We start from the raw sequence: 27,050 nt of genomic DNA, 5'->3' as shown, positions 1-27,050 counted from the left end.
GCAAACTGTGTTGTCATATATGACTGTTCTGTATTTTAGATGGCTGTGTTGATGCCTTAATGGGTTCCTCCTGTAAGGATGCATCATTTCTTCATTGGATATATTTTGTATAAATAATCTTAAATCAGGAAAGTGATTCGGACCTTAAGTGATCAAAACATCCATAGAAAATGTTAGCTTTCAAAAGGCAGCATAAAAGTACCTTAAATTGTGCTTCAGTAAGTGCACTTGTACACCCCCCGCCCCCTGACTGCTGGTTCCCCTCACTGGGGCACTGTTTGACTCTCCTGTAAACAGACTTCACTCCTCTCGTCATCTGAGAAACCTCCGTATTGTTTGGCTCCTGATAAATATTTAGACTTGTTTGGTTGTTGTTGCGGTCTGAGAGGGCTGTTGATCTCCAGCTGCACTTTCACTGAGGGGGGGGGGGGGGGGGGCTGGGGACAACTGGACTGGATTTATCTGGGGGTTCCTCACCTTGTTACTACCTTTAAACCCTTTTATTAAGTACAGAGGTGGAGAAGTACTCAGGTCTTGAGTAAAGTAGAAGTACTCAGATCTTGTACTTGAGTAAAGTAGAAGTACTCAGATTGTGTACTTTGGTAAAATAGCAGTACTCAGATCTTGTACTTGAGTAAAGTAGAAGTACTCAGATCTTGTACTTCAGTAAAAGTAGAAGTACTCAGATCTTGTACTTGAGTAAAGTAGAAGTACTCAGATCTTGTTCTTGAGTAAAGTAGAAGTACTCAGATCTTGTACTTGAGTAAAGTAGAAGTACTCAGATCTTGTACTTGAGTAAAGTAGAAGTACTCAGATCGTGTACTTTAGTAAAAGTAGAAGTACTCAGATCTTGTACTTGAGTAAAGTAGAAGTACTCAGTGTCTTGAGTAAAGTAGAAGTACTCAGATCGTGTACTTTAGTAAAAGTAGAAGTACTCAGATCTTGTACTTGAGTAAAGTAGAAGTACTCAGATCTTGTACTTGAGTAAAGTAGAAGTACTCAGATCTTGTATTTGAGTAAAGTAGAAGTACTCAGATCTTGTACTTGAGTAAAGTAGAAGTACTCAGGTCTTGTACTTGAGTAAAGTAGAAGTACTCAGATGTTGTACTTGAGGAAAGTAGAAGTACTCAGGTCTTGTACTTGAGTAAAGTAGAAGTACTCAGATGTTGTACTTGAGTAAAGTAGAAGTACTCAGATCTTGTACTTGAGTAAAGTAGAAGTACTCAGATCTTGTACTTGAGTAAAGTAGAAGTACTCAGATCTTGTACTTGAGGAAAGTAGAAGTACTCAGGTCTTGTACTTGAGTAAAGTAGAAGTACTCAGGTCTTGTACTTGAGTAAAGTAGAAGTACTCAGGTCTTGTACTTGAGTAAAGTAGAAGTACCAGAGTGTAGGAATACTCTGTCACAGTAAAAGTATTCTAAATGTTCCTCCAGTGAAAGTAGAAAGTACTCTCCTCTAAATGTACTTAAAGTAGCGACAGTAAAAGTAGTCATTGTCTGATTGGTCCATTTCAGAATAATATCTCTGATATGTTTTATAATCATTGATCATTAAAGTGTTCTCAGAGCTGGTAAAGGTGCAGCTAGTTTGAATGGCTTTGTATACTGCAGGGTAGCTGCTGGATTTACTGCAGGTGAACTACAGTCTGATTTAAGGGCTGATTATATTTACCATCATTAATCCTAATCTGCCTAGCAACTAAAGGTAATACATGTAGTGGAGTAAAACTACTAGGTAGTATAACATGGAAATACTTAAGTACATGTACCTCAACTTTGGACTGATAAGACCTCCAGGATTGGTGGTGAGACATAAGCTGACAGTTTAAACTGAACCCAGTTATTTTTGAAAGTCTCCATTTGTGCGACGGACAGGAGGGTCTGCTCCTCACTGTATTCTGCAGCCGTAATAGTTTGTATTTTTAATGCTCAACTTCTCATATTGCACCTCAGACATTGAAACAAGTATTTTTTATTGCAGGTTTGTTTATTTAAACATAAGGTAACTTTAGATTTGAACAAATGGGGATAAAGTCTATTTCATTAACCACCCGTCCATACAGACCTGGCTTTCTTTAACGGGTTAAAATGAGGCAAAAGACAACACAGAGAGCTCCTGTTCAACATCACATTTATTTAAACAAAAATGTGCATTTAGGATGAGCTGGAGGCGGCCACTGCAGCACGTCTGGGTTTGGGGGTGGTGCCTTCCCTGAAACCATTCCTGGAAAAAGGAGAAGCTGAGGTTAATCACAAGAGTCGAGTCATAAACACAACACCTGGTTAAACTCACTACCTTTCATATATGAATCAGAAAGACACGCCTCACCACCAACACTACACTTTCTCATCCGCTGCCATTACTCAGCTAACTCGCTACGCTACCACAGCTGTTAGTAGCTGATGATTCATTCTGAAGTATTAACTGTCCTCACTTGTTTGATAAACTGTGTCACAAATGGCACATTAATGACGCCGTTTTAAAGCATCTCTATTCAAATAAAGGGTATATCATCCAGGAGTTTAGTATTCCAGGTTTACCAAGATCGGGTTTCCACTCAGAAAAAGAGGTCCTTTTTCCAGGCGTAAATGATGGATCAGAGCCACTGAAGTGTCCCAGTTAACGAGCAGACTACTTAGTATTTCTCCTGCACTTCTGTTAGGTGTCTTCATTAACGATGCTTACCTCAGAGAAAACTCTTGATATCATTTTGAATCATTTGTTCAGACATTTATTTTTCGCCATCATCGGTAAGCAGCACTGATGAGTCTCACAACAAGACCCGTTACATCCTTTAAATAAACCTGACAGTGAGGAAGATATAACACTAGATATGAGAGATATTGAGCGGTGTGTTAAATCTATGATCAGCCGTGCAATACTATGGAAGCACGGTGGAAGAATGGATGCCCGTCGTCAGGAAGAGATGCTTCTATTTTGAAAAACTGAGGTCAGTTTTGTTCTAACGGCACATCCTTGATCCTGTTTTATTTAATCGTCAAATCATTTCTTTGGTTGCGTATACAGAGTTGGGGTGCAAACGATATTGCGTTATTAAGGACTTAATTTAAGTAAAAACCTCGCAGATTTCGGCAGTTGAAAAACTGAGCATGCATCGGTTGAGGCAGGTTTCACTGTTGACAGTTCATGTTACCAGATATTTAGTTTACAGCTTCAGGTTTACAGACAGTAAGTAATAAGCTGTGTGTTCAGGACACATCTCAAAGTAATGACATCGTTCTGTTTAAAGTGTTTCACCCCACATTTGTTTGCAATCTCAATAACACTTGCCAATTGCTAATGGTAACACTGCATTTCTCATCACAGCCTGAAATCAATATATAATCATGCTGATATCAGCTTCCTCTTGGCAGGCAGAGCAGCAGGGAGCTTATACTCCAGGGGTAAAAACATGTCAACAGCAGATCCAATGTTTGTAGCTAAAAGTTGATTAATCAAAAGTATTTACTACAGTCTGGTTTACTCAAAGTGTTTCTCCTGCCTCACAGATTAAGGAGTGAGATCAAGCAAACACATGTTCCCTGTGGGGTTTGAGATAACTGTTTAAAGTCTCAGCGTCAAGATGACACTTCATAGTTTATATTACCGATACCTTTCAGACATTAAAACCACATTAAGGTGAACTGGAAAGCACGTTCACAGGAGTAATTAATAACCAGGAACACATCTAGAAAGTCCTATTTGAGGAGCAAGCAGGGATCACTGTGTGCCTCCTATGACACAAGCCGCCTGGCATTGTCATGTTTTGTTATCCTTCAAAACCAATGCCTCACAATTAAAGCCCCGCTCCCTGTTGTGTGAATATCCCTTCTTAAAATCGTACCTGAATCTGCGGTAGACGACCTTCAGGTGTCTGAGACGGCCGGTTCCAGTGGTGTTCCTCCTCTTGGCCTTAGCGCTCCAGTTGTCTGCAAAGCAAAGTCAATAAAATCAGTATGCATCAAGTCAGCACGACCTTTCACATGGCACAAAACAGTATATATAGAGAGATGATGCACCTGAAGAGTACCTTCTTCCTGACTACAAAGCAGAAATACCTCACTGTCTGGACACATCTAAGAAATCTTCACACATTGAAAGATATTGCATGACACCACTGTGTGGGAACTGATACTTAGTATTCATCCACACCTCCGTTTCATGATAGTTAAGGTTTTAAATCCTGCACTTCTGTTAGGCGCTCTTCATCAATGATGCTTACCTCAGAGAAAACACTGATATCATTTTGAATCATTTGTTCAGACATTTATTTTTCGCCATCATCGGTAAGCAGCATTATTTACAAGACTAGATAAACACGGGTTGTTGTATCCTTTAAATAAAGCTGACAATCTTAAATCAGTAAGCCGTGTTATACGGTCAATAGCTCATTTCCATGCAATGTTTTGAATAAAAGTAGTACTAGTCATTTGCACCACAGTAATTGAGCAAGCAGTAGTGAAACACTGTATTCCGACTCCAAGCAACTTTCATTAAAGAATTTCTTGCTTTTCTTTCTCATATCAATGTAAATGATGGACTTTTGACAGTCTGCAGGTGTATAAGCTAACGAGGCATACAGAAAATGTTTTGGGGGACTTACACTTTCTCTTGCGCTTCTCGGGGTAGCCACACTTGCCGCAGGAGGACTTCTGCAGATGGTATGCCTTGGATCCACAACGACGGCACAGAGTGTGCGTCTTGTTCCGGCGCTTACCGAAAGAGGAAGTTCCCTTCGTCTAAAGAGAGATGGGAATAACAAGAGAGGCAATTAGGGACAATTCCCATAGATTCCATTAAGAGTTTGAAAGCGCTGCATGGTCTTGTCTCAGAACAGAAGTATGAATCACTGGAAATCATATGTTCAGACATTTGTGTTTGGAAACATCATAGACAAGACTCAGAGCAGCAACCACATATTTAATGTAAAGGGATGCAATACTGACCCCTGCACACAGATTTAATTCAGGTACATCTGAACTGCAGGAGAGGCCACTAAGTTTACTTTCCAGGTGCCTGCAACAAGCACCAGTTGTTTTACACTTGTCTTGAATCCAATTCTGTGTCAACATTGAGTTCGAAGTAGGAGTATCGCGTTGACTACATTAGTGAGGTGTTCTGCTACCTCATGAACAGGTAACACCGCAATATAAGCAGTTCATTAAAAATCATGTGCATCAATAAGTGACAAAGGCTTTTAATTAAAGGGCAACCTTTAATTATCTTTATCACTTGTTCTCAGGTGGTGTACTGACTGTATTATATTGCGGTATTTCAACAGTTCTGCCCACCTCATGCACACAAGACATAAACCCATCAATATAAGAGCAGAAGTATAACCCCAATGCATCCCAAACCCTCAAAAGTACATCGTTTCCCAAAATACAAACGAGGACTCGTGCTAAACTTTGAACGTAGTGTGAAAGCAGAGGTGAAGCATTGAGCTACATTACATTGTACGGATGTGGCCAAGTTGGCAGTAAGTTTTACAGATTATAAATCACATTAAAAAAAAGGTAAAATATTGTCCAATTCTCACCTACACAAAACCCAGTTTCATGCTGACAGTGTGTACACTCTGAGCAAGCACACGCAAAGCTAGTTATGCTAACGGCTATGGAAAAGCTAGTACGCCTTGTGCGTTGCTAAATTAGGAGGAAATTAATAAAAGTTATGCATCAGTAGAAACTTGGCGGGTTTATTTAAAGTTACTTAAACTTTATATGGTGTTTTTTACCGGCTAACTTAGGCCCATTTTGCATACGATCCTCAATGCTAACAGTAGCATCTGAACACTGTCTGCCTAGCAACAGGAACAATCTTATTTTTTTATGAAAATCAACTCTCAACTCGAAAATATTTCACCCAAACGGCGAAGACGTTTATTCGACATGGAAACAGCCACAGTTCGTGTCAGATAAAGGAAACATTACTCAGATGTTTGGAGATTTCTCTCCGCCAGCGTTGCTGCTTACCATTTTCGTCCGGTGGCTAAGGGAAAAGAGACCGGAAGGGGCGCGTGTGCCGCATGAAATCCAATCCGCGCAACTTCCTGTGTAACAGTGAAATGTGTCCCCCGTAGTTAAACATAAAAAAACATCCGATTTTTTTCTTCCAATCCAACAAATCTAAAACATAGAAGTCCAACACATCTAATTTATTCATATTATCAAAGTGACAAACACTGACTGAAACAGCAAGCTCTTAAAATAACAACAAATAATGCATTTTTTCTGGGTTTAATTTCATATTTCCTACGACTCTTTTGTAATTTGTTAGTTTTTTGATTAAAGAATAAAAATACAGTTAGTAGAGAATACTATTCAAATGTTTAATTAATATTTTTGTAACTACTTTAATATATTTTCTAATGTGTTAGATTAATAATTAATTTTAAATAGTATAGTTTATAATATTTTATGTATGTGGATTTCTATATTGGGTTGCCTTGTTGTTTATAATCCATCCATCCATCCATCCATCCATCCATGTTGTTTATAATGTTTACGAAAATTAAACTGAGCCATATCCTATAAACCTATTATAAAAATGCAATCATAATTATGAAACCAACAGTAAGACTTCTATTCCAGTGCCTAAAGCAGGTTAATCCAGCCAAACTCAGTATAACAAGTAAATAAAACGGTGGATACAAGGCAAACATTAGCTTTCTTTGTATGGTGTCTGGCTCCCACTCTCCTTTGTGTTGAGAGAAGGAGTGGACGTCTCTTGTGTATTTCCCTTTGGAGATATTCTGCCCTGCAGGAGGAGCTGTAGGGCAGAACATGCCGGAGGAACTACGTACTGTCTGCAATCTGGCCTGGGAGATCCTCAGGTCCTGAAGGCATTGGCTGCAGATCAGGAAGTATGGGCTTCTTTGCTTTCTTCCTCTGACCCAGATAGGCTAAGTGGCAGAAAACAAATTGGATGGCTTAAGCGTATAACGCTGCTGGTGTTTCTAATAGACTTAACTCAAAGTTACACCACTAAAATGTGCTTAACAGATTTGGCTGATCACTTGAGATGAAGGGCTGAACACCATTAGTCTGTTAAATGGACAGTACAAAAACACAAGGTTAATGGTGCTTTTATCAGGGCAATGTGGATTTTAATGGATTCTTTCACGATGTTCAAGAGGTCTCTATGAGGACAGTTGATGCATGCTGGAGTGTGGGCGCTCAGAAGTGCATGAGTGTGTGTGGGTGTGTGTGAGTGTATATCAAAATCACTGTTAATGCACTTACTGTAAGTGCTTGTGTGGATGTATTGTGGGACTATTTGTTTATTTATATTTAATATTGATGCTTGCTTTGTGACTGTTTGCGTACTGGTCCTCAACCGTCCGAATATGTCCACATTTCAAACAGTCTGTCACCATAATGATCTGATGGTCTGTCAGGTATCTCCCACAATGCACCACTGCTACTTGTAAAGGTGTTAAAGCACCAGCTGAAACAGGTGGATGGATTTTGATGACACATTAAACCAGCTGTCAGAGTCAACACTGGCAGAGATCAATAGCACTAATTCAGTTTCCAGACTTCTGCCAGGACTTTGGCTTTTAAGGAGCAGCAGCTGTGAGGTTAAGCTTTCAACACTGCTGCTGACAAGACCGTAAAACAGACACTGAATTAAAGCCATTGTGCAGAATGTAATCATGCATACAGAAAATAGACAAATGCTGAGACATCAAACCAGCTAGAGGAAGAGGAAAAAGCACGCGCAATGGTTTAGCATGGAATCTAATTTGAGCTGAGGTGACACAGTTTCAGTGACTGGTACATTTGGACCAGCGTAAGGAGGTCAAGTGGGCCAGGTGTGTGTGTATTCTCAGAGCCCAGGTGTGTGTAAAGGAGAACATGATGACCTTGGGTTGTGGCTGAGTGAGGAGCATCTGAATGAGGCGCGCCCCCGGCTGGTGGAGAAAAGGCGCATCCTGGTCCTGCTGCTTCCACATTTCAGTCACGCAGCTTTGCTCAGATTTGAGACGAGGCATGGACGATGTGTTTTTTTATTCTGTCGCAGATCGCACCTAATGACGAGAAATCGCGCTCTGCGTCGATGCTTTTCGCAATTTTAGAGGATTCATTGTAGAAAAATACCCTTCTTTGTGGATAATCTGCATTGATTGCACCAACAGAGCATCTGCACCTCATCGATAGCGACACACAACAGTAATCTCCTGCGGATCGTTTCATATTTGTACACCTTTTTCATTCAAAACAAACGAAGATAATCATTATTTTTTTATACATTTGGACTCGGATCCGTTTGACATCAATATTTGTATGCGTTTCCTTCAACTGCGGTGCTGCGGTGCAGGAGCAGTGAAGCAGCCTGAGGCAATGTGCTGTCTGGATGTTACACGACTGCATCAGTAATCTAATGAAAATAATTCACTCTTTGCATCGATGCACTTCGCAATTTAGGGAATTCATAGAGAATTAACCTTTTTTTTGGATAATCTGCGTTAATTGCTCACTGCACCTCGTCGCAAGCAGAAAGCCAGACCTCCCTGCGGACCGTCTCATGTTTTTGAACCTTATTACAGACAACACATCGGACACAGATTGGTTTGATATCGAAACACTGCGATGCATATCATCCAACAGCAGTGATGCATGTGAAGTAGCCTGAGAGAAGGTGCTGGACAATGTGCTGTCCTGGTCCCCGGTCCTGAATGCAGCGGAGACAGACACCGAACCGGGTGTCACCGTCAGCCCCGGATGCTGCGCCGAAGAATGGGATACGCCGACCCTTCGTCGGGTAAAGACATTCTCGGCAATAGGTCTCTTTGTTTTATATTCATTTGCGCATTTGGACTTGTCACGCTGTTGCAGCAGATCCTCTATGGGAAAAACTACATCAAGAGGTAAGTGTCATCTGCGTTCAGTAAGGCCTCGCTGTTTACACTGTAAGGATTTAAAGAAAAGCATGCATTCATAGCCTTCTTAATGACTGACTGACTTACATAATGATTGATAACATTACAGATGGTATATATGGGAGTAGTCTGTCTGGACAGCATGGGGGAAATAAGCTTTCATGGCTGGAAAGAACAAACGCAATTAACCATCCATCTTTTTTTCCCAGTAGCATTTAGAAACCATTGGATTTATTTTGTTGATATTTTCTGAAAGCGAAGCATCACATTCATGCCATACACAGAGCTCCTGCAGCTGTGTATGGTAATGTTTCCTCTTTCTTTTCTTACCCCCCCCCCCCTCCAAAGATCTTTATTTGATTTCAGCCTTCTTGACTGGTCGTAGCCTACATCTTAGGTTATAATACTAAAGCAGCTGGAAGCTTTTGCAGCCGATGATGATGATGAGTACAGACATGAGGAAGATGATGTGTATATCTTATTGGTCCCTGTTGAATAAATCATGTCAGCAGTCTGCAGGCAGCCACTGCAGAGCCATGTTTTATAATAGCTCTGCATCAGCGGATCTGGGTGGTCGAGCCGGTCCCCTCTTTGCACTGAACACCAATGAATCCCTCTCCTTCACACACTCCGAGACACATTTCAGTGTGAGACGAGCAGATGCTGAGAAGCCGGGATGCTTCATCTATAGGTGGCTTACAGGAAATGAAACAAAATGTGCAAAACTTGACCCCCCACCTCCAGATATTTTACAGCACATATATGTTAAAGCAAAACATATATGTGCTGCAATCTGAAAGCTAACCCCCCCCCCCCACAGCTAAAACCCTTCCCCTCACCACCCTGCAGGGCTGGTACTCAATGTGGATTCATGGCATCCCCACCACTGCGGTGAGATGCATGAATTCAGACACACACACACACACACCACACACACACACACACACACACCTTTCAGGCTCATGCAGCAGCAGCCATTTTGCTACCGTCTGTCTGCACACACACACACACACACACACACACACACACACACACACACACACACACACACACACACACACACACACACACACACACACACACACACACACACACACACACACACACACACACACACACACACACACACAATAATGCAAGTGGGGGAGAGAGAGAGGAAGGAGACGAGTGAGAGACTGAGAGGGAGTAGGGGAAATGTGTGTGTGTGTGTGTGTGTGTGTGTGTGTGTGTGTGTGTGTGTGTGTATGTGTGTGTGTGTCTGTGTGTGATGCAGAGAGAGAAAGAGAGAGGGAGAAGACGTCATCTTACGACATCTCTTCAAGCGTAAACAACCCAAAAAAACAGCCCACCTCATGACTGCGACCACACCCAAAACAAAGACTTAAATACAGCAAAGAGCCGCAGCGTTTTACCATCACACATTTACCTTCATCATGATGACTCAAACCCATCATTTGCAGTCCTGGAGCTGAAGATAATTTACCAAAATCATCCAAATCAGTCAATAGCATTCACTCTGTTAGGGTAATTTACTGTGTAAGGCTGAAGGTAGCACATCTATTTAATTATCTACAATCTTAGAAATGAGGTTGAATAAATGTGTAAAGGCTATGTTTATGTCTAATAAGAACCAATGCACTGGAGAGAACTAAAACAGTTCTGTCTTTCAACTGGATTTTTTATCAAACAGGTCAAATATGGACACCTTCATTTACAATTCCGAAGCCTTGAAGAGGTTTGATCTACTAGGCTTTGAACATATGATGCCCCTCAGATCCCTAAAATCAGTGACAACCTCCCCAGGATGTGAGGAGTGTGAATCACCTGCACCAAATGGCCTCCTCTTATGAATTCACTACAAAAAGTGATGCAACAGAGACCAAGATATCCTGTTTTTAAGTCTGAATGCAGCAGACAAGTGTGTGTGTCGAACCACACCCAGCCTCCGTCCCTGCTAAAGTACTGGCTGGTATTTTCAGGGAATCACAGTAAAAACATCTTTGCAAATCACTGTCATTTTAAAAGACGGCTGCAGAGGAGACATGTGGATGTTTAGATTGAAGGAAAGCTAGAAAACATCTTTTGTAAATGACCGTAATCTGGAGCGGAGAAGCTAAGATTGAAGGAAAGCTAAACGTTTCATTAAACTTACACGACCAGCTCACTTTACGTGACCGAAGGGCAAAGGGCAATCCTCTTAAGGCGCTCAAACTAAGAGATGAACATCGTGAACACAGAGTCACATGAATCAGCTCGATGTCGGCCTTCTCTTACTTTAAGTTCAGAGGAAAGCTTATTAAATGACGCCTGTGAGTGACACACTTCTGCAAATGAAGATCAAAGTCCCTGGCCTGCATCACGTTGGTTTGTAACCATCCAACAAAAGGAGTGGATTTGCAACTGGTGAGTCTGATATCATGTTATATCTATAAAAACAGACGGAAAAAAGGTTTAAAATGCCCCTCACAGTTATTACAGAAGTCAAGGAGACACCTTTGAAATGCTAGCCCATCTGTCCATCAGTCCAAATCTAAAAACAAAAAAAACCAAAGCAGAAAATCCTGCAGAAAAAAAGCAGAAACCAGCAACTATTTGACATCTTATCCCTAAATGATTACCATTACTTTTGTCTTTTCAGTCAAATTGTGTAGCTGTGCCTTTATATTGTGAACCCTTCTTGATGCATTATGTATTTTGGCTGTATCTTCACTATTCTGAGCTACCTCTTCTGTTATTTTAAGAGCTGTATATATAGATTTAGCACAATGCAGCACGTTCATAATTTATAAGATGCAGCACCGGAGTAACGATCCCAGTCAACTAAAAAAAAGACACAGAGAGAAGCACACGTCCAAAACAACCGCGTTACATTTCCTATTCTCATAAAGACAGTCAGGTGAGCACCTTAAGGAGCCCTTGGTTTTTACGGGAAATACCCCTGGGTTATTAAATGGGCACCAGACTGTCAAGGTGCCAGGCATACCTTTAGAAGCAGCCAAGTCACTAAATCCAATCGTCCTTCCTGCTTTCAAGTCCCATTAACGAGGCTCGGGGGCAGAATCAGAACACATTAGCTCCACAGAGCGACTCTGCGCTTGTTGTTTAGTGTCTGAACTGTGCTCATAATTGAGTCACAGGAGATAAATGGTCTCTCTTGATGTCTGCGTCGAAGACAGTGGATTGATCTGTGTGTCAGTGGAAGGCACATGAGATTGATTAAGGTTTGATCCGTGGCCACAAGATTAGGAAATATCAGTTTATGTGTTACTGATCGAGTCAAGCTTTATGGGAGTAGTGTTTTGGTGATGATAGAAGGGGCCCTATAATGCTCTTTCCCTTTCCTGTAGTGTGATGGAAAGGTTTTAGTGCATCCAATCAGAGCCGACTGGGCTCTGGTTTCAGACAGAGGGTGAAAAGAGTTGCTGCAGCACAGGAAGTATGAGAACAATTAAAGAGCATTCTGGAGGAGAGCACTCTTTAAAGTAGAGACTCTACATACTGATATACACCTGAACATCAACAGGAGAGGACTCTTTAAAGTAGAGACTCTACATACTGATATACACCTGAACATCAGCAGGAGAGGACTCTTTAAAGTAGAGACAATACATACTGATATACACCTGAACATCAGCAGGAGAGGACTCTTTAAAGTAGAGACTCTACATACTGATATACACCTGAACATCAGCAGGAGAGGACTCTTTAAAGTAGAGACGCTACATACTGATATACACCTGAACATCAGCAGGAGAGGACTCTTTAAAGTAGAGACACTACATACTGATATACACCTGAACATCAGCAGGAGAGGACTCTTTAAAGTAGAGACTACATACTGATATACACCTGAACATCAGCAGGAGAGGACTCTTTAAAGTAGAGACTCTACATACTGATATACACCTGAACATCAGCAGGAGAGGACTCTTTAAAGTAGAGACTACATACTGATATACACCTGAACATCAGCAGGAGAGGACTCTTTAAAGTAGAGACTCTACATACTGATATACACCTGAACATCAGCAGGAGATGACTCTTTAAAGTAGAGACGCTACATACTGATATACACCTGAACATCAGCAGGAGAGGACTCTTTAAAGTAGAGACTCTACATACTGATATACACCTGAACATCAGCAGGAGAGGACTCTTTAAAGTAGAGACACTACATACTGATATACACCTGAACATCAGCAGGAGAGGACTCTTTAAAGTAGAGACACTACATACTGATATACACCTGAACATCAGCAGGAGAGGACTCTTTAAAGTAGAGACACTACATACTGATATACACCTGAACATCAGCAGGAGAGGACTCTTTAAAGTAGAGACACTACATACTGATATACACCTGAACATCAGCAGGAGAGGACTCTTTAAAGTAGAGACTCTACATACTGATATACACCTGAACATCAGCAGGAGAGGACTCTTTAAAGTAGAGACCCTACATACTGATATACACCTGAACATCAGCAGGAGAGGACTCTTTAAAGTAGAGACTCTACATACTGATATGAAACCTTGAAATGAGCAGAATACTTCTAAGATGCATGCTTATATAAATCATGCGGGTTTGATTCGCTTTTCTGTAGAAACAGATGTCGTCTTCACACCCTAAAGCGAGGCACAGACACATCTCTGACTCTCGTGGGCGCAGCTGTTTGCAGAGTGTCGTTGAGGAGGTTAAGTGGCACTGAGAATATGCGCCTGCAGATTTTAGTATTGTCATGAGTGCCAGAATAATGAGCGCTCAATCACATAATGCCCCCAGAAAGGCTCTCTGGATTCAGCACAACGCCTACTGAGCCCTCTCAGAAATGAGTCACACATGAAAACTTGCATAATAATCAGCTGGCAATATGAGTCTGTTCACAACTGCAGTGAAATGCCCAACCTTTAATATGTAAAGCAGATTTTTAAATGGTCTTCAACAAACCCAGGTGTTTCCAAAGCCTGATATCCCAAAAATTACAAAAACTACAGAAATGTGCCGAGCCATTTCACTAGGTGACATCTTTCTTGATTATAATGAGGGTTATTTAGACATCCAGAGTCTTTGTGGAATAACCAACTCACACAACTCGTGATTTACTGAATTACCCAATAATTGGTTGTTCCAAAATAGTGAAAAATATCCATCCCAGTTTCTGAAAGTCCAAGTAGTTGGATTTAAATGTCTTGTTAAGTCCGTCCAAACCCCACAAACACTCAGTTTAACCTACAATACATCTCCATATTGTAGGGGCTGCAAACACCACTTCCTAACATTATTCCCTGATGTTAATGATGCTCCTCATCTCTGTACAGTGAGGAAGAAGTGAAAGATGTCCTCGTGATATATTCCCTGTGATGGGTAAAGGGAGATTTTATGCAGCCACATATTTGACATAGTTGTCCTTAACTGGGGATAAAAAAAAGTATGTTCTGCAGAAAAGTGTTCAAGAAAAGCCTCGTAGAAAGTCTGTGAGACCCTGTGATGTCCAAACACTCCTGCAGGACCGCAGAGCTCAGTGTGAGTGCTTGGATCACAGCTAGCGTAGCGAACCATTGAAACCATGACGTCATGAACAGAACACCCATTCTACCCATGTTTGGTGTCACACTGTAACTTGTGTTCTTGAGCCAAAAAGCTGGTCCCTCTCATATGTGTGTGTGTGTGTGTGTGTGTGTGTGTGTGTGTGTGTGTGTGTGTGTATTTAAGAAAGTGTGGGCGTGGTTGGTATGTTTTTTTTTGTTGCACTTTTTTTGCACAGCTAAGGAACCAACAAACCCCAAATAAACTTATTTTCTTACTAGTGCGCAACAGTTTAACCGACTCAAAGGGGACGAGACAGGAAATTGGACCGGTCCCGTTAATTTCTCGGATGACGGATCTCTGAAGCCGGCCAGAAATGGAAGGAAAAGGTATCTTCACCAGTGTGCACAACACCTCTGTGGAAAGAGAGTGTGTGAGGGAGAGAGAGAGAGTGTGTGTGTGTGTGTGTGTGAGTGAGAGAGAGAGAGAAATTAAGTAACAAATACATGGTAGTTCTGCTTCAGCCCTGCATGTGTGACCGGGCTTCTTCTCAGATGCTATAGACCGTAGCTGCAGCACATGTACACATGTTTTTTAATCTACAGGTGTAGGACGTTTTATTTAGCAGGGGGGTGGACTCCATTAACACATTTTTAACTCTAACTTAACCTGTCTGCATGTTGACAGATGTTTCCGTCAGAATTTTCAGCCAGATTCACAGATCTCCGTAATAGTCACACCCTGCCTAGCCGATATTAAGAAGAAACAAAAAAAAAGGTAGGACAGTCTGAAGGCATTTTTTAGTACTTTCACAGAAACCCAAGAATGCCTCTTTCTTTTTCATTACTCTGAAAGGTATAAACTCTCATATTTTTTCAGTGGTGGTTGCACTTCAGATTTTGCTCTTGCATGTTGTCTGATCCCGTCCACCTCGACCTCCCCCCCCCCCCCCCCCCCCACCTCCCAGAAGCTGGTTGAATCACACCACGGTCTCCTGTTGATGTACTTGGCTTCCCCCTCCGTACGTCTGTTTGCCATCCAGCACCCATCTTCCGAATGCTCTCAATCTGTGTCTCGTGTGTTTATGCCATGTACATAGTGTGGACACTTCTCTCTGCTCCCCCCTATCTCCCCCTTCTCACATCTGCATTGTCTCTCTCTGCGAACCTGGATTTTTACCCCCCCCCCCCCATACGTGGAACAAAAACACAGAAAAAGTGCCAGATTTTTTGCAGAAAAAAAAAGGTCCAAATCTTCCAAATTGTCTCTTGGTAAATGATTCTGTCTCTTTCTGGATTGGTTCTGGACCCCTAAAACGCCACGAGATGAAATTCTGTCTTGCTGTTAGACCCAAACCGAGAACACTTGCAAAGGTTTCATCATCTTAGCTAAAACAAGTGTTGGATTGATCATAGAAATACACTGCATCATCAGGTGGATGTAGACAACCAGTTTCATTGTTCCATGCATCTTGTTCCTTTAATGCATCCCTCCATTGTATTGCTCACTGTGTTCTTTTATTATAATTATTATTATAAGTTCTTTGATTTATAACTCGCTCCTCATTTACCTCCACAGCCACAGGTAATATTGTGCAATATTATCCATATTCCAAAATGCTGCACTTCATCTTATATATTATATTTAAGAAACATCCATTCTTACAGTTACTCGTTGCATTAAATCCCCCAAAATCAGGGTGCATTAAATCTTAATATATGAAATTCAATAAAGCTTTAAAGACCCTTTGGATAAACACATCATAGCAGAAGGTAATTAGTCAAATCTTGCATCAATAATCCCAGATGAACCTCAGAGGGTTTGTTTTCTGCACTCTGACTGATGTAGAAAGGACTGATTTAAACAAAGGTTAAAAAGAAAAGTCAAATTAGATTTACGGATCAATATCTTTATTTAGGTTTCTTAAAATAGGGTTATTGAAGGATGTTCCTGTGGCCCTCTGCCCAAACCTAAAAGGAAAACTATAGATCAGGTCTGGAGAAACTCTTCGGAGGAGAAACTATTGATTACATTATTTTTGCACATTCTGCTCGTTTCTGCAGAGCAACGTGGATCAGAACTGTGTTTTAATGCCTGATTTAAGCCTAAATTTAGTCAGTATTAAATTAAATCTATTATTTGATCTCCTGCTTAAACCCTACGTAAAGCACCAAGTATAAATCCCTTCAACTTCCACTGAAACAACACCATATTGAAGACATTAAAGGTGTTGCCATTGCTATTAAATAACAGTTCATTAATTAATTAGATGCTTAAATAATAATGACTCCCTATATGGTTACCAGTTTCCATGAACATCTGTTTTCATATATTTATGTGCACAGTATATGCAACATTTCCAGCATAATTGACTGATAAAATGGCAGTAAATGTACTGCTTCATACACACACACACACACTGGCTTATATCCACCAGAAACTATACCCTGCTATTATTTAATCCTCCATTTTAACAAATCTAAGCACCGCAATCAGCTCCTTTCCCCCTTTCAGATTAATTTCTGCTTCAATTCTCGACTAAAACGCAGCATTTAATCCCATTTAAATCCCATGGTATCAATAAATCATGCACCATAACTAATAAGACAAGTAAAAATATGAGAGGTGTTATTTCTCTGCAGTTTTTGGTTTAGACTAAGATGTAATCTGGTGCAAGTGTGCAGAAAAGTTAACTTTATGTGACGCCTTAAACCAGCTGCATCACTTCTGTCATCTGCCATCCCACAATGCCACACTGATAGTCAAGTATTTCATAGACATTTAGAAGTACAGCTATCCTTCTGTATATATTTTGCATTTCTGTTAGCTCTGTTGATTGTCTTGTGTGTGCAGAGGTGTAGGCCCACGATGACGTTGTTTATCCCTCCAGGTATCTGGAAAGCTACGATGGTTCATATGAATTCAACTCCACTGCATGCAGGGAGCTCAGACAGGAGATCATGGACGTCAAAGTCCTGACAATGTGAGTGTTCATCGTGTGAAGGTGACAAAAATAACATCTTCCCTCCCTTAGGCGACCAGCTGACTCCTGTAGGGAGGACATTCAACACCGCCGACGTGTTATTTTCAGCAGATCCGGCTAAATTTGTTTAATTTTATATAGTTTTGGGAAAGGTTACATCTATTTCCTACATTTATATACATTTTCTATTCTATTTCATTTTTAAAAAAGTATTTAAAAATAGTTTTACTCATTTTTATTTTTTTTGGCAAATTTTTATTTGAACTTTTTATGTTTCTTTAAATATTTAACACCATTTATTTACTTATATTTTATTATATATATGTGTTCATATTCTTACCTCCTTTCTTATATTCAGATGTATTAATGTAGTGTCTTTTTTTCTAAATGTATATATTTTATTCCATAATGGAGCAACTGTCAGAAACCTGATGGTTCATTTTTTATGCAGAAATTCCTGAATATACTTTAATTTCCAGGGAATATAAACTGCCACTAACCTGCTTAAATAGCAGGCGAATATATTGTGTGTGTGTTACCGTATGAGATGTTGTTAAACGTTGTCTGTATCGTGAGGAGTGTGACTCTTTAGTATGTCATCGTTTTTATAGTTCATTCTGTGGGGAGGGGGTCACTATAGAGAATAAAGAGCCGCGCAATTATCCTCGTTAAGGAGCAGGAATAGCAATTATAGATATCAGCAATTGCTTTTTGACCAGTTATAATTTCAACTCATTAGGGAACAGAGTAATTAGGACCAGCAGCAATTTAAGAATGTCATTTTCAACATAATATTCTGAACGCTGATCATTCACCGGTTCATTTTAGATATCTGGGATTTAATAACAACCAGTCCTCTTTTACAATCGATGTCTACTTCGACTCAATGACACATACAGTGGGGCAAAAAAGTATTTAGTCAGCCACCAATTGTGCAAGTTCTCCCATTTAAAAAGATGAGAGAGGCCTGTAATGTTTATCATAGGTATACCTCAACTATGAGAGACAGAATGAGAAAAAAAAATCCAGGAAATCACATTGTAGGATTTTTAATGAATTAATTGTAAATTCCTCGGTAAAATAAGTATTTGGTCACCTACAAACAAGCAAGATTTCTGGCTCTCACAGACCTGTAACTTCTTCTTTAAGAGGCTCCTCTGTCCTCCACTCGTTACCTGTATTAATGGCACCTTTTTGAACTCGTTATCAGTATAAAAGACACCTGTCCACAACCTCAAACAGTCATACTCCAAACTCCACTATGGCCAAGACCAAAGAGCTGTCAAAGGAGACCAGAGACTAAATTGTAGACCTGCACCAGGCTGGGAAAACTGAATGTGCAATAGGTAAGCAGCTTGGTGTGACGAAATCACCTGTGGGAGCAATTATTAGAAAATGGAAGACATACAAGACCACTGCTAATCTCCCTCGATCTGGGGCTCCACGCAAGATCTCACCCCGTGGGGTCAAAATGATCACAAGAACGGTGAGCAAAAATCCCAGAACCACACGGGGGGACCTAGTGAATGACCTGCAGAGAGCTGGGACCAAAGTAACAGAGGCTACCATCAGTAACACACTACGCCGCCAGGGACTTAAATCCTGCAGTTCCAGACGTGTCCCCCTGCTTAAGCCAGTACATGTCCAGGCCCGTCTGAAGTTTGCTAGAGGGCATTTGGATGATCCAGAAGAGGATTGGGAGAATGTCATATGGTCAGATGAAACCAAAATAGAACTTTTTGGTAAAACCTCAACTGGTCGTGTTTGGAGGAGAAAGAATGCAGAGTTGCATCCAAAGAACACCATACCTACTGTGAAGCATGGGGGTGGAAACATCATGCTTTGGGGCTGTTTTTCTGCAAAGGGACCAGGACGACTGATCCGTGTAAAGGAAAGAATGAATGGGGCCATGTATCGTGAGATTTTGAGTGAAAACCTCCTTCCATCAGCAAGGGCACTGAAGATGAAGCGTGGCTGGGTCTTTCAGCATGACAATGATCCCAAACACACCGCCAGGGCAACGAAGGAGTGGCTTCGTAAGAAGCATTTCAAGGTCCTGGAGCGGCCTAGCCAGTCTCCAGATCTCAACCCCATAGAAAATCTTTGGAGGGAGTTGAAAGTCTGTGTTGCCCAGCGACAGCCCCAAAACATCACTGCTTTAGAGGAGATCTGCATGGAGGAATGGGCCCAAATACCAGCAACAGTGTGGAAACCTTGTGAAGACTTACAGAAAACGTTTGACCTCTGTCATTGCCAACAAAGTGTATATAACAAAGTATTGAGATGAACTTTTGTTATTGACCAAATACTTATTTTCCACAATCATTTGAAAATAAATTCTTTAAAAATCCTACAATGTGATTTTCTGGATTTTTTTTTCTCATTCTGTCTCTCATAGTTGAGGTATACCTATGATAAGAATTACAGGCCTCTGTCATCTTTTTAAATGGGAGAACTTGCACAATTGGTGGCTGACTAAATACTTTTTTGCCCCACTGTATCTATGAGTCAATGTTGACGTGTTCAAAAAGACAGCTCTATGCTAACATGCTAACAAGCTAACCATGACAGTAATTACCGACCAAAAAGGGAAAGGTTTCTTAATGGGATTTTAACGCAGATTATGAAGCAAACATTCTGGTCTAGTCCGTCGATTCTCATCTTCAATAAGAGCATTTTCCATTAACCTAAAAGGCAGCATTTCAGCTAAATTACTCCCAGATGAGTGTAATCTGAACCGATGTGGAGACTGCAAATGAATTTGACAGTTCTTGAGTGTAAGAATACGATTTCACACTTCAATAATCGTTAGTGATCAACTGGCAGAGATTATCTAATAAACAGCAAACACTGAATTCCCCTCTCCTCACATTAACGACGGTTAAATCGTGTCACATGACATGATTTCATCCCCAGCACTTTACAGCTGATAGATGTCCCTCTTCTAGTGCCAGCTTTCCTGCAGCACTCTATAAATAATTATCACATTATGGAGCAGACTGATGCCCAGATTCAATGAGCCGCGCGGCGCTGGCTGCAATTCGAGCAGCCGCGTTTCCTCTGGTATGAATGTGAACATTGTCCAGTGACCTTTTGTGCGTGTCCCTCCGGCTGCCAGGACTTTAATGTCAGATGCATTCTGGGTGCTTGATGGAGGGCCGCGAGGCAGTGAATAGCTGCCGTCACTCTGCCAGAAAGAGCAGTTTAATGGTGCCGCCCGGCCTCCCCGAGCAAATCACATCCCATAACCTCAGGGGAAGAGTCAGTCCAAGGACAGCTATTAACAGACCTGCTGTGTGAAGCCTGGCCTTGTATTATAGTACCTTCTGGCAGTGTGAACCCGGAAATGTAGCCTGAAGCTTTATGGTAGAAATGTATAGCAAGGTCTCCAGCTCAGAGAGACTGTCGGATGCTAACCTGCATACGTTGGGCAATTAGCACAAATGGCATAAGATCATTAACGGCCTGGTCAATTTGGACAATCCTGGAGTCGTTCTTGAGGAATATTGAAGATGTCGAACCAATTTCTGACATTTTAAGGATAAAAAAAGGCAGTTTTGAGTCCCTAAGACTTTATAATCAACCCAAAATAGTCATATTCAGTCCACTGAAGGTACACATATGGCCACTTTCTGGTTAAAACTGCAATATCTGAGCCTTAAAATGTCAGAAATGGATTCAATATCCTCCTAAACCTCTCCAAAATTGTCTAAATCAGCAAAGCCTTTTTTACGCTATTGTCTGCATACGCTAATTGACACAACCTATGCTAATTGCCAAACATATGCAAGTTAGCATCCAGCAGTTTCTATTACATGTCCAGGTTCACAGCGGGACTCTATGAGCTGTCTGGATCCTTTAGCAATGATCAGGCTTTAACTGCATTTCATTTTGTGAAACAGTGCATTTTAACGTGTAGCAAAGGAGCTAAAATAATCTCCTTTATTTAAACCTAGGGTTGCACGGCATGACATCCCCCCCATCCCCCCCATGTGTCTATTTGAGTCTTTTTTATGTTGTTTCTTCAATTTACTGCCCCTGTAGAAACATTAATCGGAAAATACATGGCCATGGGTATCCTTCCTCATTCCACAAGTCTCTCTGCCTGTCTGCCAGGGTCAAAACCTCAGAGCTGTTTGAGAGGTGGAGGAACCTGCAGGTGTGTAGGTGGGCGCAGAGCAAGGAGGAGACCAGCAACTTCAAGTAAGAGTCACTTTAGAGATGTACTTTAAAAAGAGAGGTTTCATTTCCTCTGGGTACGCACTTTGCACATTTGTTCTCGCTTTTCTCAGCAGTTTTTTAAAATGCATTTGAAGGAATACTTCACTTTCTCACCCGGCGTTACCTTGAACTCTTGAAGAACACTAGTTTTTCTTGCATGGAGAATAAGCAGTAATATCTTTAGTCCTCATTCAGCGAGGAATTCAAGGTGACACAGGGTAAGAAATTGATATGCAATTGTTCATTTTGTGGGGGAAGTATTGCTTTAAATGATGTTATCACTGAGGGACTTACCCCTCAAATAAGTGCTAATAAACAAGATGAAATAAGGGTATATTATGTTGTATAACCTGCTGTACATTCTTTCATCTGTAAATGACTTTATAGCAAACAAACCTAATCTGTGGTTGTTCATATATAGCATTTTAACATATTTAACCTAAAATATTCCCCTAATTTTGTGAAATGAGATTAAGACTTCTGCCTTTAGTCATCTACACATTTGAAAGCCCTGTATTTCCACACATGCAGACAAATGAGGAGGTAAAGCCAGCATCGACACTAGCCTGTTTCTGGTCTTGTTCTGGCCTGAAGTGTTACTAATAAACTCCCCCTCCTCCTCTCGCCTGCAGGATGTCTCTGTCGCGCTGCTGTAACGCTCCCTCCTTCCTGTTCACCACCAAGAGGAACACTCCTGCAGGAACCAAGCTGCGGTACGAGGTGGACACCAGTGGGATCCTGCCCATCACCGCAGAGGTCTTCAAGATGTTCCCAGATGTGAGTTCACCACCTGTGCATGGTTAACAGCACTATGTGGATTATTGCAGACATTTCTGCATGTGAATAAAGTACATTATCCTGGTTGTAATTTGTCTTAGGTAGCATCTAAAGGCAGGACTTTTACCTCTCACCATTACTGCTATACGTTTCCACTTATCTGCTTCTGTAATTGTACCCTTTGTCTGGTGATAACACATTGTGTCTCCATCCAGGATATGCCATATTCCAAATCACAGTACAAGAAGTGTGCTGTCATTGGAAATGGCGGCATCATCAAGAACAGCAAATGTGGAAAGGAAATCGACTCAGCAGATTTTGTTTTTAGGTATTCAGCTTATAATCCTTCAGTGTTGGTTATTTATTACTGAGTGAGTTTGAAACCCTGCTTGCAGACCAAAGCAGGCTTCATTTGAACCAAATTGGTCACACATTTTGATATTTGGGGGCATGAATTAAGCACATTGGCAGTGATATTTATTTGTTATCTCGAGCCACTCCCAGGCTCTGTTTGTGTTAAAATGGAAATGATGTCAAAGGGTTTTAAATGTAAAAATGGTGGCTTTAACACAGCTCTACCCAACCTGACTCACTTCAATGCTTTTCACGTCCAGTTAAAGTCGCTAAAGTGTCATTGATTTGATTTATCATAGAAGCCAAGCTCTTGATCACACAGCTGTTATATGATTTATTGTGCATCTCACCAGCATGCCTAGTCTGTGTAGAGTCAGATCAAACGCATTTAAACTCCTGTATCAGTGGATTTGTGCATTCTTCTTGCAGGTGCAACATCCCACCCATCAACGAGAAGTACTCAGCTGATGTTGGCACTAAAACAGATCTGGTGACAATAAACCCGAGCATTATCACTGAGAGGTACTGTGCATACGGGTCAGAGGAAGAATCATGCCTTTCTTTGTCACACCACCTGACAATTTGACTTCCTCTGCAGATTCCAGAAGCTGGAGAAATGGCGGCGACCGTTCTACGAAGTCCTGCAGAACTACGAGAACTCCTCGGTGGTGCTTCCCGCTTTCTACAACACCCGCAACACCGACGTGTCGTTCAGGGTCAAGTACATGCTGGACGACTTTGACTCCCAGAGGGGCGTGTTCTTCTTCCACCCGCAGTACCTGCTGAACGTGCAGCGCTTCTGGGCGGTGCAAGGCGTCCGAGCCAAACGCGTCAGCAGCGGCCTGATGCTCGTCACCGCCGCCATGGAGATGTGCGAGGAGGTCCACCTCTACGGTTTCTGGGCCTTTCCCATGAACCCCGCGGGCATCTTCATCACTCACCATTACTACGACAACGTCAAGCCGAGGCCAGGCTTCCACGCCATGCCGCACGAGATTTTCAACTTTATTCACATGCACACTCGTGGGATAGTCAACGTACACACAGGGCCGTGCACGTGATCCTCCACTCTCAGTCACTAAGACACTACTTCCTCGGCCTTCAGAGCGTCCTCGCTCTCACTTATTCCACGACAGTGAAGGTTGCTTGCTTGAATCGTCAACATACTTCTCTTTTCGATGTGTATTAAGTTGTTTCCTAATCCAATCACTACGGTTATCTCTGACTTTCTTAACCATAGGGTTTGGTTTTAATGTGAAAGTGGTCTTCATAGTGATGTTGTTTCTGTGAGGTTTTTCTAGTGGCTCCGCTGTACAGGGGTGTTGTTTTCTACTTCCACAGGTATTTAAGCTGAACTGGGCCGCAGTGGGTGTCTTTGTGCCCCCCCCCATTCCCTCCCCTCTTCTCTCTTTATCCCGGACACTGTGGGTGTGGCAGCTTTGTGTGTTTGTGTAAAACAGAACCTTCATATAAAGCTAAAACTAGAAGAAGAACGGTTTAATTGTAACATCCAGTTGTCTACTTTTGTAATCTATTTCCTATTCACCAGAGAGGTGAATGTTTTAAACACACTTTCAACGGCCGGTTTTCATAGGTCTACTTTCTTCCGAATAAAAAACCTCCTCTGATATTTCTGGTTTAAAAGGGAGTGTGAGAAGAGATGAGATGCTACTCACCCCTCTTTGGCTCATCCTGCTTTCGGAAAAAAGCCAGATCAATATTTTAAAATGTCACCATCTGAGCAAAACATTTTAAGGCCGTCCAATTTTTAAACCCCATAATGTCGTCGAGCGCCTCGCGTTGTCATCCATGTCTTAAGCCATGCTGCCTTATGAGATAACAAACCCCTCTATACGATATGCAACGCACCCATGTGTTTTGCTTATCAACAAATACATTCAATTAAACTAAATCTTAGTTTTCCCCTTGAATCAAAGGACATTTAGGACTCTTTAATAAAGGTATAGGAATTCCTGTGCGGTTCTCAGCTTGTTTTGGAATCAGCGAACTCCCTGTAAACACCATTCATACTCATGTAATGCTCTGCATGACTTTACTCTATACTTGGCTTTGTGTGTGCCTGCTTCAATGATCACTGAAATATGTTTACACTTCAGCCTCCAGCGGAGCTCACAGTGCTTTCGGAGAAGAAACTTTTCACTGAACGATGAATGGATTCGTTGAAATGTAAAATAGTGGATGCAGTTTTATTGATTATTAAAGATGCACGAATGAAGACGGTTGCTGCCCTTTTTGTGAAGTGCTGCAACACTTTCATAACTTTTATTTTACCTCCCTCTTTGCAATGTGAACTCTTAGTTTGCACTCTAGAAAGCTGTGTGCATTGAAGCACTCCGAAGCTGAGTAGGTTTTTTATTTTGTTGTACGCTGCAAAGACTGTAAAATAATATTTTGTCACTCCTCTGTTCACGCTGTGCTGACATCATTGCTGATAAGATTTATGTTATTCCTGTCATCATATATGCAGACTTGTTGTGTGTTTATGCACAAGAGATAGGAGTAAATGTGAACACCAAATAATGGCTTTGGCTTTTGATCGACCACTAAAATTGTTGCACAGACACAAATGAATCAAGCATGGAAATGAAGGGAACTGGTCTGTGTACTGAATGGAGGTTATATATAAAACACAGTCTTTACCGACTCTGGATCATTCTTTATACTGGTATTGTGTTTGTAAATAAACTTGTATGGATTTTCTCACTTTAAGGATTACTGTGTGTACGTTGGAGTGATTGGGGATAGCATGGGAGCACACAGCAATACCTGAGCTTATCATTATGCATTAAAATATTTGCCACAACGCTTTGCTTGTTGGCGCCACAAAGTACACAATGTGCACGTTTAACAGTCTAATTTCAGACCATTTAACCTCTGATTTGTCTGCTTCAGTTAGCTCTTTAAGCGAAGCTGTCAACGCCTCCATTATTAAGCAGCGCTCGGTCTCGATGTCCCCTCACTGACTGGAGGCCTCTAATGTAAACCCTGCTGACAGGCACACAAAAGGTGCATACCTCCAGTAAGAAATAAGACAGATATTAGAATGTGGTTTATTGCCAATAGGTGTTTAACAAACAAGGACTTTTATTTGGTGTATGACAAATAACTGGGAAAATATATGCACAGAAGGCCCACATTTCTACAACTGTGAAAATGATCCTGTTCCAACATGACATTGCATAGGTAAGCTACCATTAGATGAATAATCAAGAGAGACAATTAGATAATTGTGTTCATAGTTTTTGATTCAGGGGACCAAAATGGCAGACCACACAGAGAAAGAGCTAGCCTGTCCACTTATAATTTACCAGCATAATAACAAGGTTAACAGTAGCTGAAATGCTTGCATCCAAGATGACCATAATATTAATAATAACTGTACTGTCAGTCACCTTTAATACAAGTGGGTTTTAAAGATTACATTTATAAAATAAGGAGCTTTTTCTATTAAAAAATGTCGAAAAGCATTTGGATTTCAAACCGCTGCGTATGAGCGTACGTGAAAACGTGCATCGCCATTGGTTAAGCACACCGGTGCCCCGCCCCCTTCTTCGGCATCTCGACACAGATTTTTATTTGCTCTGAAAACGTCCATTACAACAACAACAACAACAACAACAACAACAACAGCAGCAGCAGCAGCATACCTGCTCCTCTCCCTTGTAACCCAAAGGTGTAACTGAAGGTAGTTTATTGAAGTTAATAAGTTACCTTTACCTGCTCCAGCCTGCTCGCTACCACCATGCCATCCGGCGCCGGAAGAACAACTTCGAGGAATACGTCACTAACGGTGATCAGGATAGGTCTGCTAACGGCTAAAAAAACCGGCCAAAAACTGGTTGTCAAAAAAGTTGAAATATAGAACAATTAAATGTATCATAATGGATAAATATTTGGGATAGTTATTACTTCACTAATGGATATCATATGTACATAGTTTGTTAAGTTATTGGATATATTATTGATATTGTTGACTAGAAATTAGCTAACGGAAAATATCTGACAGTTAGCTTAAAGATGGAGCTAACATGATCCTTGGCTATAAGTAATCGATAATAAATTGACATTTAGCCAAAAGTAATACACTAACAGGTCAAAACCAAGCTTGATATTTGATTAGTATTTCAAGGACCTAAAGGTAATTAAAATAGCTAACATATTGGATAATATATTTTATAATATGCTAATGGTATGGCTAACACATGAGTATAGTTAGTTAAAGTAATGGCCACAACGTTGGAGTTGTTAGCTTAAAGTTAGGGATAAAATATTGACTTAATT

The 27,050-nt window shown here is 41.1% G+C and overlaps 2 protein-coding genes and 3 non-coding genes across 8 annotated transcripts; 1 reads left to right on the top strand and 4 right to left on the bottom strand.

Annotated features, from left to right (window-relative positions):
• Nucleotides 1-2,115: 2,115 nt before the first annotated feature.
• Nucleotides 2,116-6,199, bottom strand: rpl37 (ribosomal protein L37). The gene is made up of 4 exons (XM_063890088.1): nt 5,978-6,199; nt 4,606-4,741; nt 3,847-3,931; nt 2,116-2,225 (listed from the first exon to the last, which is right to left on the bottom strand). Exons 1-4 carry the CDS (start codon nt 5,978-5,980, stop codon nt 2,156-2,158), a joined length of 294 nt encoding a protein of 97 aa, XP_063746158.1. The 5' UTR covers nt 5,981-6,199; the 3' UTR covers nt 2,116-2,155.
• LOC134869011 (small nucleolar RNA SNORD72) lies at nt 2,681-2,759 on the bottom strand. Its single transcript, XR_010166372.1, has one exon. It is a non-coding gene; the product is annotated as a small nucleolar RNA SNORD72 (small nucleolar RNA).
• LOC134869010 (small nucleolar RNA SNORD72) lies at nt 4,218-4,295 on the bottom strand. The gene has a single exon (XR_010166371.1). It is a non-coding gene; the product is annotated as a small nucleolar RNA SNORD72 (small nucleolar RNA).
• Nucleotides 4,823-4,902, bottom strand: LOC134869013 (small nucleolar RNA SNORD72). Its single transcript, XR_010166374.1, has one exon. It is a non-coding gene; the product is annotated as a small nucleolar RNA SNORD72 (small nucleolar RNA).
• A 1,713-nt stretch (nt 6,200-7,912) lies between the features above and the next one.
• st8sia5 (ST8 alpha-N-acetyl-neuraminide alpha-2,8-sialyltransferase 5) lies at nt 7,913-25,478 on the top strand. Of its 4 annotated transcripts, none has more exons than XM_063890351.1 (9): nt 7,913-8,874; nt 14,695-14,802; nt 15,101-15,190; nt 17,304-17,396; nt 21,441-21,599; nt 22,250-22,394; nt 22,610-22,722; nt 23,178-23,270; nt 23,347-25,478. In XM_063890351.1, exons 1-9 carry the CDS (start codon nt 8,729-8,731, stop codon nt 23,807-23,809), a joined length of 1,410 nt encoding a protein of 469 aa, XP_063746421.1. In that variant the 5' UTR covers nt 7,913-8,728; the 3' UTR covers nt 23,810-25,478. The 4 variants fall into 4 exon arrangements, with proteins under 4 accessions (XP_063746421.1, XP_063746423.1, XP_063746422.1 ...); XM_063890352.1 differs by having other exon boundaries at nt 7,915-8,874; nt 21,513-21,599; XM_063890353.1 differs by lacking the exon at nt 15,101-15,190 and having other exon boundaries at nt 7,914-8,874.
• The last annotated feature ends 1,572 nt before the right edge of the window (nt 25,479-27,050 follow it).

The sequence above is a fragment of the Eleginops maclovinus genome, chromosome 8 (genome assembly GCF_036324505.1).
Source record: "Eleginops maclovinus isolate JMC-PN-2008 ecotype Puerto Natales chromosome 8, JC_Emac_rtc_rv5, whole genome shotgun sequence".
NCBI lineage: Eukaryota > Metazoa > Chordata > Actinopteri > Perciformes > Eleginopidae > Eleginops > Eleginops maclovinus.
Note: the sequence above shows the minus strand (reverse complement) of the source record. Positions and strands in the feature narration are given on the sequence as shown.